The sequence below is a fragment of the Drosophila hydei genome, unplaced genomic scaffold (genome assembly GCF_003285905.1).
Source record: "Drosophila hydei strain 15085-1641.00,03,60 unplaced genomic scaffold, DhydRS2 tig00000063-arrow-pilon, whole genome shotgun sequence".
NCBI lineage: Eukaryota > Metazoa > Arthropoda > Insecta > Diptera > Drosophilidae > Drosophila > Drosophila hydei.
The window spans coordinates 9,305,955-9,325,522 of record NW_022045657.1 but is presented as its reverse complement, the minus strand read 5'-3'; the positions used below and the strand labels follow the sequence as shown (position 1 = coordinate 9,325,522).

Below are 19,568 nucleotides of genomic sequence, written 5' to 3'. Positions count from 1 at the left end.
TATAATCTTCGTTTAACTGTCATTTGCAGAGACTGCCGAGTTGTGCGCGACCCGCAAACGCTAAAATCAAAGGGCTATGGATTCGTCAGCTTTGTCAAGAAATCGGTAAGTTTCTGAAAACTAGCTTAGCTGTCAGAAATCAACTGCGAAAGACATCAAAGGCGGCAGTACTCACAAGTTCACAGACACGAAAAGCTAAAACTTTAGGTATCTAATACAATTTTACTTCCAAATGTTACGAAATTAAATAACGCTACGAAGAGTTCGTAATACTTAAGTAAACAAAAATTATATATTTAGTTTTATTATTCACTTTTATTATTCATTGACTCAATGTAGACTTCTTATAAAGACAGAGAGGCTTAAGCCTTTCTCTGGCTGTCTTACTCTACTAATGGGCGCAGTAGCACTTAAGTAAGCCTTTTACATAAGGCAGTTGAAGTTAAGAAGAAAAAGAGAGAGAAAGTATAAGGCAAAGCGAGAGAGGGAGGCATAAAGTGTGCAATCGATTCACGCATATTTTCTTAAAGTCTTCGCTACAGATGCAACAAGTCGCACGGTTGTCATCGAGAAGAAATTTATCTGAAAACGACTTCACTTCATATTTAATATGCTTAAACCACAAGTGATAAGGGTACAAATAACTCAGAGCGATGCTCGTGTGTGCGTGTGTGTTTGTTGTGATTGAATTTCATGTGCTTAATAGGTAGAAAATTCGACAAAGCCGAAAGTTGACGCCCGAGCTGGATGGGGCTGGGATCAAAGACAGCAAAGCTCAGCTATACGCACTGTGTGGCAAGCAGCCAGGCAGAAAAAATGCGCCAGCTCAGAAGAAGACAGACAGACAGACTGACAGACTGACAAACGAAAAGCGAGACAGACAGGCGTTAAGAAAATCAAAATCAAAGCCAAAGTCAAATCAATGCCCAAGTCGGCCATGCGAATGACGTTAAAGCCAAGGGCTCACCAAGTTAATTACGCAGCGTACATTGCGAGTTACGAGTTGTTAATTAAATTTTAATGCCAATATCAATATTTTCATAAAGAGTACACAGATTAAGCAAAAGTGAGCGTGGGGGCAAGGCAGGCAGACGTTGAATGCGAACTGCTATTGCAAATATACGCATAGCATAATCCATGGCACTTCGAGTTTACCACGCCCACATGGCCAGTGGCTGGCAGTCAGTCGGCGTAAGCCAGAGGCTAAGCCATATTACTAGGGTGGTTGCTGTTGCTGTATTTTGTATTTGAGCAAACGTAAGTGCTCCGGGCGATGCGGCGTATACGCAATTTGGTGCTCGGTGCGCTTTCAAAATGCGGCTGCGATGTGTCAAACGCATCGCTGCCACTAACTAGTTAACTTTTTATGTTGCATCAATGCTCGGGGGGACCAGCGACAAATTTTCGAACTTTCTCGATTAGTTTCGATGCGGCAGCCAAGGCAAATGAAAGAAAAACAAACGCGCTCCAAATAGCAAACTCAAATATTTCAAATTAAGTTTCTCGACATGAGTTTTGCACACAAACACTAGCTCGACCGCACACACACACACATAGACACTCATATGCGCCGCTCTAAGCCGATGCCCGCCCCATGGCTGCCGTCGCTTGCAGCTGATTTAATGCAAATTTTATTTATGCGAAAAGTTTTATTAAATTTTTGTGCAAAGTTTATATATTTTCTGTGGTTTTGCGGAAATTGAAAAGTTATTTTTCGAATGGCTTACTGCACACTCACACACACACACATAGCTAAGCCCGCATTCGCACATCCACACACGCTGCATGTGTGTGTGCATTTGTGTGCCTTTCGATTGCAACTGCAATCGGAAAAGGAAGAAACATTTTCTTCATTTTGCACTTCCGCCTGGGCTTGAGCATTGCGCCAATCCCAGAGCTTTGCATAATGCGTAACTGAAGCAGCCCTCAAATATTGAGCGCAAATTGTTTGGCAACATGTTTTAAATAAACACCAGCCACAGCCAGCGCTAGCAGCGCCGTCAAGCACTGACGATGTACACAAATTGCCCTAATTTAATAACCATCAAGACAGGGGAGACGCAACAGCAACATCAGTGGATGCCTGTTCTGGCGCCTCCTGGCTGCGTGTCATTAGCATCATAAATCACAACAACATCAACAACAAACGCGTGTAGTTGAACAGAAAAAGAAATACGAGAAACACGAGCTTAAACATTAAGCGCAATAAACATGCCGCCATGAAGCGGCAGACGCTGCCTGCTGGCTGCTTGAAAATGCTAATGGCTGGCATCGTTGGCGGCATCAGTTATTATCACACATAACATTAACATATTATTGCATGCCAATGCGACAATGCGAAAATGCGGCTCACGCGGCGTATGAGCAACAACTCAACAGCTGCAGTGCGACTGTTGTTGTTGCTGCTGCTCCTCTTGCTGTTGTTACTTGCATCTTAAGTGGCCACTCTACGTCTGCCATTGACTTCAAACTGATTGCAGACATGTTGCAGCACCAGCTCAAGTTGAAAGACTGCCTTTAATCGCATTAGACCAGCAGGTGGCACTGCCACTGTCTGTGCAACTGGGAACAATAGTTAACGCAGCTTTGCGCGTTGCACAATGTGATCAAATTTTAGAGTGTGTACTTTTCTCTGCCTTTCCTTTCCCTCTCCTTTATGTTTGACTGTCAAAATGTATGCAGCGAACCCGCCATAATGCCAGACCCCTTCCGCCTCTTGTTGACAATGCTCGTGAAGCGTTGAATTGCCAGTGAGTGCAGCTTTGCGTCTTTTCAAAAATTGACTGAAGCGCAGCATGAATGTGGTTATTATTAGTATACATATATATATATATATATATATATACTATATATGAAGCTGAAACTGATGTTATTCCTTTCAATTCGTGGAAACATTTTGTGCGTGCAAAGTGAAGTCAATTTTATTGACATTTTATTTTATTATATTTCTAATAAAAATTTGATATATAAATTAAATAACCTATACAGCCATCAACACTTGACTTCTGTTTAAAATGAAAAGTATTTAAAAAAAAAAAAACATTCTTATATCACGACTGTGGAAACGATTTGAATCCTTATTGCATTTGTGTAAAAAAAAATAGTGACAAAATAGAAAAAAATAAAATAAAAAAGTAATATAGAATAAGCTTATATGTATATAAATATATATGCATGTATTTAAAAGCTTATAGAAAAAAGCATACTTAAATTCTAACATATAAAGCAACACTTCAGAAATGTATATAGTTCATTTCTGATTTAAATTCCTTTAATTATGTTCTGCATTTAATTTAATTTTTAGTTTAATTTAAGATTTCATTGCAAAAACTAACTAAAAATGAAATTTATCTCGTTTTTTAAAGTTCGTTTCGATTTGAAGCAAAGCTAATTTCATACAAAATGCGAAATGCTTTGGTTGTGTGTAATAAATTCGTTGAAGCGAACGGAACTTGGTTATAAATATAAATGGCCTGAACATTCATTTTATGCTTTCCATAATAATTCAGAAACTAGAGATTTGAGGTCCAAAACTGGCAACACACGCATAAGCTGGCCCACTGGACACACAAGACCAAAGAACTGGCTCCGGGGTAGCGACTATAAAAAACAATTGAGAGGGGAGTGGGGGGCCGGAATGGGAAACAGAATCGAAATGAAAAGAAAAAAAAAAAAACAAAAATAGAAAGGAAAAAAATGGCATACACAAATAAATCCTATGGAATTATGTCTTGACAAAAATGCGCTCTTGCGTAAAATACTGATTTTCGGGCGGACGTCGAGGTCCACGCCCACATCCAGACCACCGAAAATGTTGTGATGTGTGACCGAGCAGACGATGGTCAAAAATCGAAAACGTTTCTGGTCAAAACGAATTGAAAACAGTTTTTTAGCCATCGATTGGGTATTGGGAGAGGGAGAGCTGCCCTCTCACTCACGGGCTTACACATCGATATATGTTTGATGCTTTAGAATGCGACAAATGGGACAGCGCTTCAAGTGTGTAAACGATTTGCCACTTCAGTTATTCTATAAATATCAAAAAATCATAAGAGATGCCCAGAAATCATGAATTTGCCAGACGAATGGTTGTTGCTCGAGACGTTGTGGCTGTTGACGTTACGGCTTTAAAGACTCGAATTGGATAGAATTGCTGGCCTTCAAGATGGCTGGCAGGGGATGCTTTAGCCGTGCGGGCGCTTATCTAAATAGCCACGTTAATGAATCTGACCGAAGAACATCACAAAACTGGCTTAGAAACCCGACTTGCGAATCCTTTTAGCCTGATGATGTGCGGCCGGAGAGTTGAATGGGCGGGTTGACCAGCACTAAATGCTTCTGCGTCTGGTTACCTTATTTGAAAAACAAAACGGCAGCAAGTTGAAAAAGGCAACACATTCGCCTTTTCTGCGAGTGTATTTGTGTGAGGGAGATTATCCCCCTTTTGTATGTTTGACTTTGCCTTTTTTCACCTTTTCGCTTGCTACAGTTTTTCCTTTTCCTGTTTAGCCGTTTTTTTTTTCTGTTTCTTTTTCTTTTGTTTTTTGCTTGCGTCGGGCACAAACCATTTCCTTATTGTTTTAATAAACATTTAAAATGTCTTGCTGCCGACTTGCGTTGTGTATACAAAATGTCAGCCCGCCCATTTGCGGCAGTTAGGTTGGGTTGGGGGGGGGCTCGGATGTTGGTAGTATCCAGATGAAAAGTATGACAAAACCCTTTTAAACCACTTAAAAATTCTTCAACTTACTTTGCTTTCTTCATTCGCTTAATGAAGGTATTTCGCCTTTTTGGTTCTGTTTCTCGAGCTGCACAGCAACAAAAACTTTTTCTGACTTCTACCGACGCGACGCCTCAAGTCCCGCCATCGCCCCGCCCTGAAGTGTCCCAATACTATCGCCAGGAAGCCAGCCTGGCCGCTTGGCAGTTTCATTTCCCTTTTTAAGGCCATGCGGGGCATTAAAGGATTCTCTACGCTTATCAAGTAATCAATATTTACAAAGGCGTACGGCAAAAGTTCCGCCAAAATGACTTACAAGTTGAACATCAAATTGAATTTACAGAAAATTTTCTTTAAATTTGGGCGTCCAGCGAGCCAGAAACTTTTTCCGCCATCTTTCGTGAAAATTAATTATCTTATCCTTAAGCGGAAGTTGTCGTCTCTATTAAATAAACTTGTTTCCCAGCAACTGAGTTTTGCCATTTATGCAATTCCTTAAGCTAAGCACACGTTTCGTTTCTCGCTCAAACAGCCGATCAACAGCAAAGTCCTGAATAAAATTTAATTAAATTACAGCAGCTTCAATAGGCGCCTATGGAAAGGCAACACACTCGATTCAAACACTTTCGTTGGGTATTTCCTTTTGCAGGTAAAACAGATTTGCTTATATCTAACAGGCCTTTCCCAATTCTTTGTTTCATTTACCGCATAGTATTTCCAGCGGAATTTGATGCGCCAATTTATTGTTAGCTTCTGCTACAGGGTATTCCAACGCCCATATCTCAAGTCAAACACTTCGTTTCAGTTATTGTTTTTGGCTATGGTTGCTCTAGTTGTGACAACCGCAAACAGGCAAACATGTCTGAAGTTTTGTTCGCTATTAGCTGCAAATTTTCCATACACAATTAATTAATTTTGTCTGCCCACAACGGGTGCGACAGCAACAGCAACGGCAACTCGACATCTTAAGCATGCCACAAAAATTGCCTAAAACTCCAGTGGCAGCGGCAGCTCCAGTGCCATTGCCGAGAACTGTCTTGATGGAACCAAAACATTCTGTTTATTCCGTTTGTTATTTGCTCCATGTTTTTGTTCAGAAACTTTGCAATTAGTTTTACACATTTTTTGAAGCTGGTTGTTCGTGTTTTTGTTTTTGGGTTGTGCTTGGACTCTAAATGGGAGTTTCATAAATAGTTTTGGCAAGTTGAGGCCAGGCGATTGGGTGTCACGTTGCGGCTTTCAACAGACACTTGAGCTAGATGAATAGTCAAATTTAAAGGTCCTTGAACTGTGCACCGAAAATGCAAACTTATGACAGGCAATGAAGCCCATGACTGACTCATAAATATCTATCTAGCAAATAGTCTGCTCAACGCTCACTTAAAGTCTGGGTCTTAAACAAGTCTCGAGCAAATGCACTTCACTCCAGCTTTACAGTTCATGTTCAGCGAATGTTTTCTGAGCAATTTACCACCAAAATGATTGATAAAGTTTTTGCCAGGCTCTTCAAGCAGCAGCAACAACTATTTGGCCAGCAGCAAAGGCAACTTTCGACCAAAGTTCGCTCTGTCAGTGGCATTGCATTAGCCGTGCCCATCAGCTGGCTGCTGCCAAAGTTCGAGCTACCAGCTAAGCTGACCGTTTGTTAAGACAATTTCCGTTGACACATGGAATTGCAATCGCAATTGGCAAAGCCAAAGAAACAGAATAAGAATCAGAAACAGAAACAGCAAAAAGCTGCAAACTGCATTTGTTACAGCAACTGCACTTGAAGACCGCCTGTCAAATGAAGCCAGGCCAAATGGGGAACCACAACAATGACAACAACTACAACTGGCTGCTGGCAGTAAATTAAATATTGCATGTGGCTGTTTAAAGTTGCAGTCGCTTCAGTGCCACGGCTGATAAATAAATGTAAAATATTTAAATAGCTTCAGCTCAACGGGGTCGAGACGGTGCAGCGGACCGGGCTGGGCAGGGCCAGGCCGTCGCATTGTGTACCAGCCCTGTTGGGCCTGCTTGTCCTGGCTGTTCTGGCTGTCCCGGCTGTCCTGGTTGTCGCTGCTGCAGTGTCGCAATCAACGATGCGTATCGGTTAAAAAATGTAAAATTTATAGTTTATGCAAATATGAAAAATGCAACTGGCAATGCATAAAAATGCGCACGCACGCAAACTGCGTGACTTAACCAAGGCAAGCGCACACACACACGCAGTTTATGCCCCTCTCTCTCACACACACTCACTGTGTTTAAATTATGGACAAAGTTGCGCGACAGTTGCTTGGTTTATCGCTGGGGGTAGCCACTCAATTGCTGAGTTCTGTTCAAGTGGTTAATTTAAAGCAAGAATTCCAAAAAGCATTCGCCCTTAGGCAGACTATGCAATACTCTCGAAAGGGGTATCTCCGTTGCCTCTCAAAAATATTGAATATAAATTAAGATCTGATTCATCAATTACGACTTAAGATTTAACTCCTTCCCCATCTCTCTACTTGCCCAGTCCGGCCAATACGTTTGTGAGTGGCTTCCACATGAAAATAAACTCGTCTATTACAGAGCATACCGTAGGGCGACACTTTCAATATCTTTTTGTCCCTGATTTCGAACGTAGCACGTAGCCGCAAAGTTAAAAGTAGAAAAAGCTTGAGAACCAGCGGCGGCCGGTGCCTGGCTACAGTCCGTGTAGCACTACCGCCGCACGAAACGTGCACCGCCAAATGCCAACAAACTTCATAATGGCAATGTTGCTCGATTGCGACTTGGTCTTTTAGTATGCAGCAACGAAAATTGCTCTGTAACGCCCAACACCAACACACACATATCTAAGCAGCTGCATGCAAGAGTTGCAGCTGGCTGCAATCATTTTCGTATGAATCACGTTTGATACGCACGAAATACCTTTTTCAGCAAATTGAAATTATAATTTGTGCATGCACAGCCCGCAGAAGGCCAAGGGGTGGGGCGGATTAGCGAGAAGCAGCCTGCCTCAAATAGTAGCCAAGCAACAATGTCGCTAGCAGCTAGTAGCAAGGAGCAAGGAGCAACTTTTCAACGAACGCAATTGTTTTTTCTTCAACACTTTCTGAGCTGTTTGTTGATGTTTTGCTTGGAGCCCGCTGAAGCTCTGGGTGCAAGCTCTGGCCGTAAGCGGCTTAAGCGGCTAGACAAACTGTAGCAAATAGCCCTCAGCTTTTAGCTAATTGCTTTCCATTATTTTTGGCACTCTTCAGGAAGCGGAAACCGCCATCAATGCCATGAACGGCCAGTGGCTAGGCTCGCGTTCAATACGCACAAATTGGGCAACTCGAAAACCGCCGGCCACCAAGGCAGACAGTAAGTAGCACTTTGCAATTCCAGAAACCTTTCATCTAACTACATATCTTTGCTATTATTGCTTGCTTTTGCAGTTAATATAAAACCTTTGACCTTTGACGAGGTGTACAACCAGAGCAGCCCCACCAACTGCACCGTATATTGTGGCGGCATCAACGGCGCCCTCTCTGGCTTTCTGAACGAGGAGATATTGCAGAAGACATTCTCGCCATATGGAACCATACAAGAGATACGCGTGTTCAAGGACAAAGGCTACGCATTTGTGCGGTAAGTTACGGTCACCCATTGCGTATACGCAACATTCAATTGACTTTGTTGCGTATACGACACGCACATACATCCCACTCCAAAAAGGAGGATCTTTGGCCACAAGTAACAATAGCGAACAGCGGACGCTTGCACCACATTTACTCATTGTTTGCCATTTTGATTTCGTTTTCGGCGACTAGCATACTTTGCCCAACCGTCGAGCAGTTTCCCTCTCTCGCTCTTTGTGCAATTGAGTGCACGCCATTTCCATGTGCTACGAGTTCGCCGCACCGTTAATAAATCAACTATACTTTTGCACTCAACAACCGCAACAGCAACCGCATTAACAAGCTAAATTCCGAGCTAGCTAAACAATGAAATGCAATAACAGCAGCGACTTCGATGCCCATGTAAAAAGAAAATATGCTCTAAAAAACCCAAGGCCATTCCCCTCCCACTACTACAAAAGTAGTCAAGAAACGTGAGTCAAGGGAATGCATCTGCGCTGCGGGCAGATCGCAGCTGCCGCCACGAATGCTGATAGGGTTTTAATGGTGCGCCATTGGGCCAACAGGCGCACCCCTAAAAACCCAGCAGCAAAGGGGGCGAGGCAATGCATTGCAGTTGCTGCCGAGGTTCATGTGCCCCTTTTGTGCTCTGTCCAAAACTCATTTCTGTGGTATGTACCCTTCGCAGAGGAGCGAGAGCAGGGCGAACGGGTCATGTAGAGCAGGGCAAGGAAAAAGAGAGCGAATGAGCCGCATTGGCATTGTTTGGCGTTTTGTTACATAATGAGCTTGGGGACTACAAGTGGTCTCTGCTGTAGCCGCTGCTTTTGCAGTTGCACCAGTTACACTCAAACCCAGCCACAACAACAACAACCACCACAACAAGTACAACAAAAAAGACTCTCCACTAGAAGCTACTACAAGCACAACAAGCACAAGAACAATTCCACAGACGCTTGTACCACTTTTACGCTTTGTTCTGACTAACACAACTTGTTGTCAAAGTTGTTGTTGTTGTTGTTGCTGGGGCTGCTGCTGCTGCTTGTACTGCAGGTTAAATGGAAATTTAAGCAGGTCAATCTGCAGCCAACTCCCCTAGAAAATTAGCTTTCTCTAACTCTGCACTCTGCAACCCACACACACACACATACAAACACGCTAACTTTCGCCTTTAGATTCTCGACAAAGGAAGCCGCTACACACGCCATCGTGGCCGTCAATAATACGGAGATCAACCAGCAGCCGGTGAAGTGCGCGTGGGGCAAGGAGAGCGGCGATCCGAATCACATGTCCGCAATCGCCGGCCAGGCACTGGCGCAAGGCTTTCCGTTTGGCTCAGCGGCCGCCGCAGCCGCAGCAGCAGCTGCCTACGGGCAGCAAGTGGCCGGCTATTGGTATCCACCGGCACCCACATATCCCACAGCAGCACCGGCCAGCGCCCTGCAGCCGGGCCAGTTTCTGCAGGGCATGCAGGGCTTCACCTACGGTCAATTCGCGGGCTATCAGCAGGCCAGCTACATGGGGTAAGCGAGAGTCGTGTAAATTAAATATGAAACAAGCGTTGGCAAACACCACACACATTTCATCCCAAATAGTATGGGAGTTCAGCTGCCAGGCACTTGGCAGACTGTTCCGCCTCAGCCGCAGCTGACCAGCGCAGCGGCCGCTGCAGCGCCACAGATTACTCAGAGCGTGGGCGGGGCTCTGCCCCAGGCAGCTGGTGTTGTGGCCTATCCCATGCAACAGTTTCAGGTCAGTCCACAGGTGAGTTGCCCGGTCAACACTGCGTATGCTTGATACTTAGCTTGTGGCATTTTCAGCTGGCAGAAGACGAGTGGCTGGCACCCAGCTTGCTAGTGTAGCTGCCATGAGCGGTGGCCATGTATCCCACACAGCAGCAGCAACAACAGCAGCAGCCACAGCAGGAGCAGCCACCGTGCGGCGATTACGTGAAGGAGCCGCGATTCCAGCTACAACAGCAACCACAGCACCACCATGTGCAACAACTCCACCAGCAGCAGACATACGAATTGCAGCCACAGCAGCAGCAATATCACCAGCAACAACCGGCAGCCCAGTACGCACCACAGTTGCACTATGCGCAGCCACAGTGGATGCCCCAGCAGATGCCTAGCAGCGAGCAGCAGCTGCAGCTTCAGCAACAACAACAACCACCACCAGTAAACCAAGTAAATCAAGTCTATGGCATGCCCGAACTGTACAAAGATTGAAATCCGAATGAATGAAAAGTGACAAATTTTATTTCATAGCCCGGGTTGATATATTAGAGAAATGTAGCATAACGAGTAGCGTGTAACGAGAGAGTACAGAGGATACGTTTGAATGCCACAAAAGGAATAAGCCGATCGAAAATTATCACATCAGATATGAATTCAAGCAAAGCATATAAAATATATCTCGTATAAAAATAAAAACAGAAAGCAAAACAAAAATCCAATACGTTAAAGGCAAATGTAGTTTAAGTTTAAAGAGCATAAGCAACAGCAGCAGCAACAGCAACAGCAACAGCAACAGCAATAAAGCAAAATGTGCAATAGCTAAATAACCATTAAATGTACAACTAATTCAATCAAAAAAATAATGATTTAAATAATTCAATATATAAATATATATGTGTGCGTGTTATTTGTGTCTATATTCTTGCAGCCATTGGGCGCCCATGTGCAGCTCTGCAGAGCTTACAGCAGTAGGCGGTTGCCCCTTAAGGAGCTATACACACATATATGACATATAGGAGCAGTAGGTAAGCCGACCTGAGTTAGAAAGCAGCCGATGCTAAAATCAAATGTCTGTATGTTGAAGTGCACAGAGCCCGCATAGCCCCGTCAACTCCACTCGCATAGTTGTCTAGTCATTGGTGTCAGTAGACACAAAATATAGCAGCTAGATTTTGAGATAAATGTTTGTGTAAGCGAAGTTATTATTGTGAAACATTCTATTGACTGAAACTCAACCTATAAAAGCTGATTAGCTGCTTGCCTAATATATATTTGAGCATTGATTCTGATGTGTTATCATTGAGCTAAGCAGACATCATCTTGCAGCATTAGATACTCAATCTAAGTAATAAACTAACTAATTTATTGGATGTGCCTAATTTAAGATCCGGTTTAATAGTTCGGTCCGGCCCCAGTTACTTCAAAAAGTTAACTTCAGAAATTTGTTAAGTTTAAACATTGAGCAAAAGAACCAAAAAAAAGCATAAACTAAATCTTAAAATTGTATTATGCTCGTCAAAAAAATATAAGAAAAAAACTTAAAATTAAAAACACGGAAATACCTTCGAAATAGCTAAATGTAAACACGAGTCAAAAGGAAAAAAGTAGAAAAAGTGCACATAGGTAAAACATAGTGATAAAGCAACACAAACCAAAAGGAAGCCCTAAGAAGAAACATAAAAATTATTAACATTAAATGCATCTAGATGTACCCAGGAAAACCCACAACTACTTAGGAGAGCAGCACTTGATATGGAGCATAATTAATCGAGGTGTAACTTATATAGAAATCTCTTCATGTATTTGTGTAATGTAAATGTGAACAAAATACAGTTTTTAAGTAAGATGTCGAGCTAATTGAGGCAGAGCATAGCGAAATATTTAGAGAAAGTAAATGAGAATGAAAGTGTGAACAAATCGGAAGAAAATTAAAATAAAATGAAAAAAAAACATATATATATATACATATATATATATATATTCAGAGACAGCGCGAACCCTTGCGTCAGCTGCGACGTGTAGTAAAAGCAAATTTCAAAGTTTAGTCAATGTTTAGTTAAGATTGTAATTGTAACTATATTATATATACTATATGTTAAATGTTAACGAAACACAATTATCTATGGTATTTACAAGACAAAAAAAAACCAAAAAAAATAAAAATAAACAAAGTAAACGGCTAAGGCGAACCACAAAATCGAAAATCATCAAAATTGTAAACTATTTTTTACAAAAAAAAAAAATGCAAAACAAAACCAAAAATTAAAATTAGCCCACTTTGGATTGGGGGATTGGGGAGAGCCCAACAGGAAGTGCGTCTAATTTCTCTAAGTTGTGATTAATTGCGATGAGAGTAAACGATGCTATTGACAAAGTAAACTGATTTATTTTTTAAAACTTGGCAAAACGTGTTTTTTGAGAGCCAATGGCAAAAACTGTGTAGCATTGTATGCAACTTTAACTTTACATATATATACAACAAGAAATCTATATATACTTATATACGTATATATATATAAATGTGTATATATATGCATATATATATATTTATCTATATATATGTACTAAATGTTATTTGAGTAAACAACAAAACTGTCTGCTTACCAAAGAAAAACCTATGCATAATTTTAAATAAACACACAAACAAAAATCCACTACAATAGAAGAGAAAGCGATTAGAGAACGAATCTTGATTGAAAACAAAAATAAAAAAGAAAAACAATTGATTATACCTTCAAGCATGCCTGTGTTGACAGCAGAATTATGAAAAAGAAGTTACCAAAGGATAGATGGAGTGTGGGGCAGAATCTATATAATACTATTACCTATGATATGAGATTTGGCTATGTATTTAGCATAATTATATTTAATTATGTATACATATACATATATACACATGTGTTATGCAAAGCGCATATACATGAGTAAAAAGAAACAAAAATTATAAACAATAAATGATTCAATGTTGTGTATGTACATATAAATATTTAAATACATATATATATATACATATATATATATAAATGATAAAAATCAAACAAAGGATGCATATAATTAAAGAATGTCTATCAATGTATGTGTGTTTGTGAAAGGCAAAAAGCCCACATGAACATTCATCCAAACAGAAATAAATAAAAATATAAATTTAAATGTAAAAAAAAAAAAACAAAATGCCAGAGATTAAACAAAGCTGCATAAAACAACAGAAATATGTTGGAAATGACAAAGGCCACCCACACGCACGCACGCGATCACACACACAGACACACATGTAATTGCATTGGAATTAGCAGCAGGTCAAATAGAAAGAGCGTAAAACACACGAATAATTATGAACAGCGTGAAAGCAGAATTGTATAATTATGTTAAGAGCCTTTCAAAGCCTATCCAATCCAATCAAATCGAACCTAGCTCCCCACAGCCCCCAGGACAGCTCTCACACACACACATACTCACAGGTGCACGCAAGGTGTGGTGGCGAACAAGTTAAAATATGCATAGTGAAATGCGGAAAAGCAGGAAAAATAATCAAATAAAATGGAAAATGTTAATCAAAAAAAAAATAAATAAACAAAAATGATTGCATTTTTTTTTTACATTAATGGAATACCAATTAAAGCGCGGGCAGAGGTGAGTAAATCCTCAACGGCAATTATTGCTCGTTGATTGAAAAGTGTTTGGAAGCAATCAAAATATGCAAGGACTCTCGAGTATAAAGTTCACTACAACAGGAAAATAATTTGGTTAAGCAACCCATTAAAATTAGCGTAATTTGAAACGGTTTCACTTGACACAAACAAAGTTGGTAATCAGACGCGAAAGCACTTTAAGAGTGAGAGATATCATATGGTATATATTTATATATACATTTCATAAATACAACTGAATCTGTCTGTCTGTCTGCATTTGCACATGTCGCGTTTCCACTTGACTCGCTTCGCCAGCGCTGCAGCTGCTATTGCAGCAAGAACGCCAAATGCAACTGCCACATGCTGGTCACGTAAAATCAAAATCTCACTGCGCATACACGTCTACAAGCGTGTGTGCCAGTGTGCATGTGTGCATGTGTCCTGTGTGTGTTTGACTGCACCTTTCAACTCGCTTGTAGCGTCATTCGATGTCAACGGCAAAAACTTGACTGCCATTACGCATCATTGCACAACGGGAAACTGTACAATTTCAATATTTTACTGCATTTTGCACTTTGGGGTCGCCGCAGTCGCTTTTGTCATTCGATCTATTATGCGTCTGCTGCCGCGGCCACTACCGCTGCCACTGCCAGTGCCAAATAGTACAGCCAATAGCTTAAAATTACCCAAGCAAGCAGCGCCCAATCAATGGATCAACCATCGAAACCATTTGTTACTCATACGCCTATTGGCACGATCACAGCAAAGTTTCCTTATGGAAGAACTGATTCTATCCAATAAAATCAGGGCACAATGAACGCTTATGGAATATATAGAACATATCTCACATTTTAAAATATAATAAGTAAATAATAAAATTAACTAACAAAATAAAAATGTTTCGAAAAAGACCGTTTGTTTTTATACCCTGATCCCATTAAAAATGGGAAATCAGGGTATAATGGTTTTGTGCAAATGTATGTAACAGGCAGAAGGAGGCGTGGCAGACCCCATAAAGTATATATATTCTTGATCAGGACGACAAGCCGAGTCGATTGAGCCCTGTCCGTCTGTCTGTCTGTCCGTCTGTCCGTCTGTCCGTCTGTCCGTCTGTCCGTATGTGTGAACGCGTGGATCTCAGCATCTATAAGAGCTAGAGACTTGAAATTTTTTTTGTAGGTCCGTGTATAGCACGCGCAGGTCAAGTTTGTTTCAAATATTCGATAACTATTCGCATTTAATTGTTATCGAATAAAAACATTATTGAAATGCAGTAAATAAATTATATCTCGAACGTCTTAAGAGCTAGAGCCTCCAAATTTTGTATTTAGTGTTATGTATATTTTATGCAATTTTGATTTTTGTTGGATTTTGGATACCGGCTCCAAATTCCCCCAAATTCTTAGAATTTAAGTTTAGTTGGAACTAGGGCCATTATGTGAAGGCGTTTGCATCTCAACCAAGCCAATAGGATATGTAGATCATATGCTGAAAATTTCATTAAAATCCATTAAGTAAAACAGAAGTTATTAAACAAAACGTTTGGCCAATTTGCAAAAGCACATGTCAGCAGCGCCACGCGCACGCATTTTTCCTATGCGTGTGCACACATACATTCAAATGCGTGTATACTTTTCTATTCCAAGAATTGAAATTGCGATTGAATTGTGCTGAATTATTAGCTGCTACTTATGTTCAAATTTGCAACAGCTCGCGTAAGAAGGGCAGTGGCTGCGTTGGTAGAGGCACCTCTCGGATGCAGCTTGGTCCGGGTTCGAGACCAGAGGAGATGAAATGTTTTTTATTGTTTTATATTATTTATTTATTTTTTTTTTTTAGTTATGAAGTGGCGGTGTTGGTAGAGTTTGTGCACGTTGCGCAAATAATCCGGGTTCGAATCCTGGTCTCGCAATGTCGATTTTTATTTGTTTTCTTTTTTTTTTAATACTCGATACAAACTACGGAAAATATTACAAAACTCAAAGGACTGGGATCAGGGTATCTCCTAGTCGGGCACCCCGACTAGAGCTTTCTTACTTGTTTCTAATAGATGATGTAGTTTAACAAATAGTAACACAGACTGTATTTGATAAGTCCACGTAGTCTGAAAATAGCCAGAGAATACAAATTCCATGCAAACTGTTTTCTGCTCTTCTTAAAGCTTGCTTAATGCTCATGAGAGGTTGATGCCCAATGCAATGATGCCCAATCAGCGAGATCAGCACTTGTTTTAGAGCTCATCAATATGTGTGTCCTGTCATGAGGTATGGCTTTAATTGAAATATTTGCTTATTCTGCATTGCCTCTGCTGTAAGGTAAGCGAGCACAGGGGGAGCGAACTTCCCGCAAATCCAAATCAATTGCTTAAACAATGTTAAAGAAATATTTTCCAACTTATCAATACTTTGCTCATCAAACACGATTTTCGTCCATTCAAGCTTACTTGATAATTTAGTCAAGTTGATAAAGACTCCACAGCTGTTTAGTGATGAAGTTTCAGACTTGCATTTTTAGTAGATAATTTTTTTTATTACTCCACAATGCTAAAATATGAAGCATTAAAAACCTGTAAAATTTGAGTGCGTTGCAAGTTTTGCTTATATTTGATTATTTCCGTTTTTACCTGTGCGCTTTTTTATTTTGTGGCGCATAAAAAACCTTGCCAAGAGGCCAACTACAAAAGTGCACCTAAGTTTCTTTATATATTAAACAAAATAAAAAAGCAAGCATACAAAAAGGACAATAAAAAACAATGCAATAATACGGGGTATACAGCGATGTCAAATACCCTGTTTAGAGTTGGTTATGCTCAGGGACAAATTACGATTTGTATTTGTGCATATCTAAAGGAAAGTGGAGACAACATTGAAATTCACAACTACTTGTCCCCCTTGCCAAGCTGGAATATAGAGTATCGAAAGCATCCAGCTGGCATGGCGCAGAACTGCATATAGATTTGGTCGGGGCTTATTACAGAGCCGTGTTTCGTTGTAGTACAGCTGCAAATGGAGACCCTTTACGACTGACGCTGCACGCTATGAGTGCTTTCAGGCACGCCCACCTTTCACCTTTATGCTCTTTTAATAGCACTTGTTTAGCAAGCAAACAACGCTGCCAACTTTAAAAAAACACAGCCCTCACCCGCTCACGCGTATCCAGCCAGATATTTTTATAGCAAAAGTTTGAGTGTTTGTCTGTTTTATTAACCGCGCTCGCTCGCTCGCTGACTGCTGACTCCAGCAGCAACAGCAGCAAAGACTCCTTGGCTCGCTGGCTGCCGACGTTGCATCGCGATGATAACAGCGGCAGAGACAGACGCAGTGGCAGTGGCAGTGGCAGTGGAAGTGGCAAGGGCTGTGCCAGAGTCAAGGCAAAAGTTTCTTAGCTTATTCATAACACACACATGCGACTGCCTGACAATCATTGGCAACTTGCAACAAACTTTTTTCCACAAGTGTGTGTTTGTGTGTGTGTGTTTGTTGTATCTTAAACAGCACTTGACGGGTTTGTTGATGCTCTTTGTTTGGCTTAGCCTGGCTGTTATTGCTTTAATTGATTGCTGGATGCGGGCGCTGGCCATAAATAAGCGTATGATGTTGCAGGCTCCTTCTGCCATCAAGAGCTGCAATTTCTTGCCGCAACCGCAACGACAAACAACAATCTCGTTTCTAGAATGCAAACACTAATGACAAAATGTTAAAATCTAGCCGCCATCGTCGCCAACGCTAAAAGCAAACGATGTGGCACGCGTTGCCCCCGTCGCCCCGTCGCCCCGTTAGCGCGTTGCGCCGTTACCCTGCAGCCATGTGCCATGTGCTGCTCGGTCGTCTGGCAGCGCAACCAAAAACCGCACAAAAGCGAGGCGTCCATTAATTTTCGCGCAACCGCAAAATTCAAAATTGTTTATAAAGCTACGCAGGATGCGGCTTCAGAGACACGTGCGCCATCCTGTTCGTTCGCCCAGGCCCACGGTCTCTTGCTGTATCTCTGGTTTTGTGGCGCTGTCTCCGTCTCTGTTTCGCTCCGACACTCGCGCTGTCTGTCACACGACTTGGCCTGTCCTTATGGCCAGCGGCGTTGCCCTGGCAAACAGTTACAACTACAACTACAGCTACAACTACAAATTAAAATGAATTTTAACGAGTCAAAGCGAAAAGTGTCAGCGTGCTAAAGGGTGCTCCAGCTCCAGGCTCAAAGCGTTCCGTGCCCAGCCAGTAACACTAAATTATACACACGCGTGGAGCCAAGTTCGGCAGCGCGATATCCACGCGGCTCTTCTCTAAAATTGCGAACAAATTACGCAGAAAACTATTATCGTTAGGAGCATATGTGACGCCGTTGAAGCGCCAAAGGCCCAATCTTCACCACTTGCTACACGCACCTACCCACTATCCGCATTCAGGCCAAGTGACTACAACAACGGCACTGGAGTACCTAAATACACTTGCTCTCTTGCCCCGCAGGCCTCCGGACACGAACGCAGCGTGCGGCGCGCTTTGTCTGTTTTACCCAGCCGCATGCATTGCGTGTGTGCATATGGAATAACTACCGGAGCCGCCAGAGCCACCAGCGCCCAGTCCTCAGTCATTGCCTGTGGCAGTGCCAATGCTCGCTTATTGTTTAGTATGTCGGGCCCCGTGTCCAATACCCAAACTCAAATCTAATACCATTCGCAAGCTCCAAGTTAAGCTTCGCTGTCGCTAAAATTTCGTTGCCCTGTTAATGTTGTTAGTTGATTTCAGTTGTGCCTTTCAAACAGTTGTTGTCATTGTCGTTGTCGTTGCGGGCGCTGCCACGCCCAGCAGCTAACTCATGGGGTCATGGCTGGATTTCATTTCAGGTGTTGCCAGCAAAAAGCATTGCCGAATTGTTAAGCATGCACACAAAGAGCGCAATATCAATGCAGCCAGCCAACAACTATACAATGCCAAGCATCCAGCTCCGAGTCCCTCGCACACACAGACATATGCTTACCTATGTATGTATATGGAGCTTAGGCATTTGCGTTTATGTATTTGAGTTATGTGCGACATTTTGCTTTTGGGGCGTCGGGACGCGGCATCCGGTTTTAATGGTAATAAAAACTAAAGCTGCATTTGAGCACTCATGAATTTGCAGCAGCATGTCCTGTTCATTCTGTCTATTGGTCTGCATTTGCCTGTTTGCCTGTTTGCCTGTTGTTCATCCGGCGCTGCGACAAAATGGCCGCCATGTGCAACGGAAGTGCACTAAGCTCAACTAAGCCAAATTAATTGCCGCTGGCAGAGGTTGTTTAATGTGCCAACAAAACTTTGATTCAACAAAACGAAAATAGATGCAAATTTGCATCCGACTGTTATATATGAGTTTAATCGCATTCCCATCAAAACTAAATGATATAGACATTTTTACTATAATGTCAGATGATAGATGAAGATGGCAATGGTCCTCTACTTACGTTTTTCATGTGTGTTGAAATTGGCCCACACAATTATTGAATAAATGAGAGTGGCATATTGAGTAGAGTGCGCCAAGAAACTTATTGCATAAAGCCAATATACTCTTTAAGCAGTAGCGTATAGCAACGACAGCCAATATTCAGCCGGATGCAGTTTCCCAGCGGCCAAGCTGCCAAGAATTAACTGCACTAAACACCAACTCAGCAGGCGAGCGAGCAAAACATCTCTAAGCAAAAGAAAAAACGAACAAATGGCAAGTTGCAGCAGCAGGAAAATTAATGGTTCTAGCAAGGAATTTTAATAAAAATGCTTGCAACTAGATAGCTAGAGGTGAGCAAAAAACTGGCCAACTGCTGCTGCTACTGCTGCTGCTGCTGCTGTTGCTGTCATAATGCTGCAATTGTTCATTATCCACTAATGAACAAAAAGTGTATGAGAACAGAAAGAGAGAG

General features: G+C 41.7%; 1 protein-coding gene across 4 annotated transcripts in view; it reads left to right on the top strand.

Annotated features, from left to right (window-relative positions):
- The window catches only part of LOC111594258 (nucleolysin TIA-1), an 83,598-nt gene extending 73,340 nt beyond the window's left edge, over window positions 1-10,258 (top strand). For all 4 annotated transcript variants that reach the window (XM_023307481.2, XM_023307480.2, XM_023307479.2 and 1 more), the window contains exons 4-9: window positions 30-105; window positions 7,951-8,053; window positions 8,128-8,320; window positions 9,486-9,833; window positions 9,906-10,074; window positions 10,131-10,258. In XM_023307481.2, coding sequence (XP_023163249.2) covers window positions 30-105; window positions 7,951-8,053; window positions 8,128-8,320; window positions 9,486-9,833; window positions 9,906-10,074; window positions 10,131-10,172 — 931 coding nt within the window. In that variant the 3' untranslated portion in view covers window positions 10,173-10,258. The remainder of the gene's footprint in view (window positions 1-29; window positions 106-7,950; window positions 8,054-8,127; window positions 8,321-9,485; window positions 9,834-9,905; window positions 10,075-10,130) is intronic.
- Window positions 10,259-19,568: the final 9,310 nt, after the last annotated feature.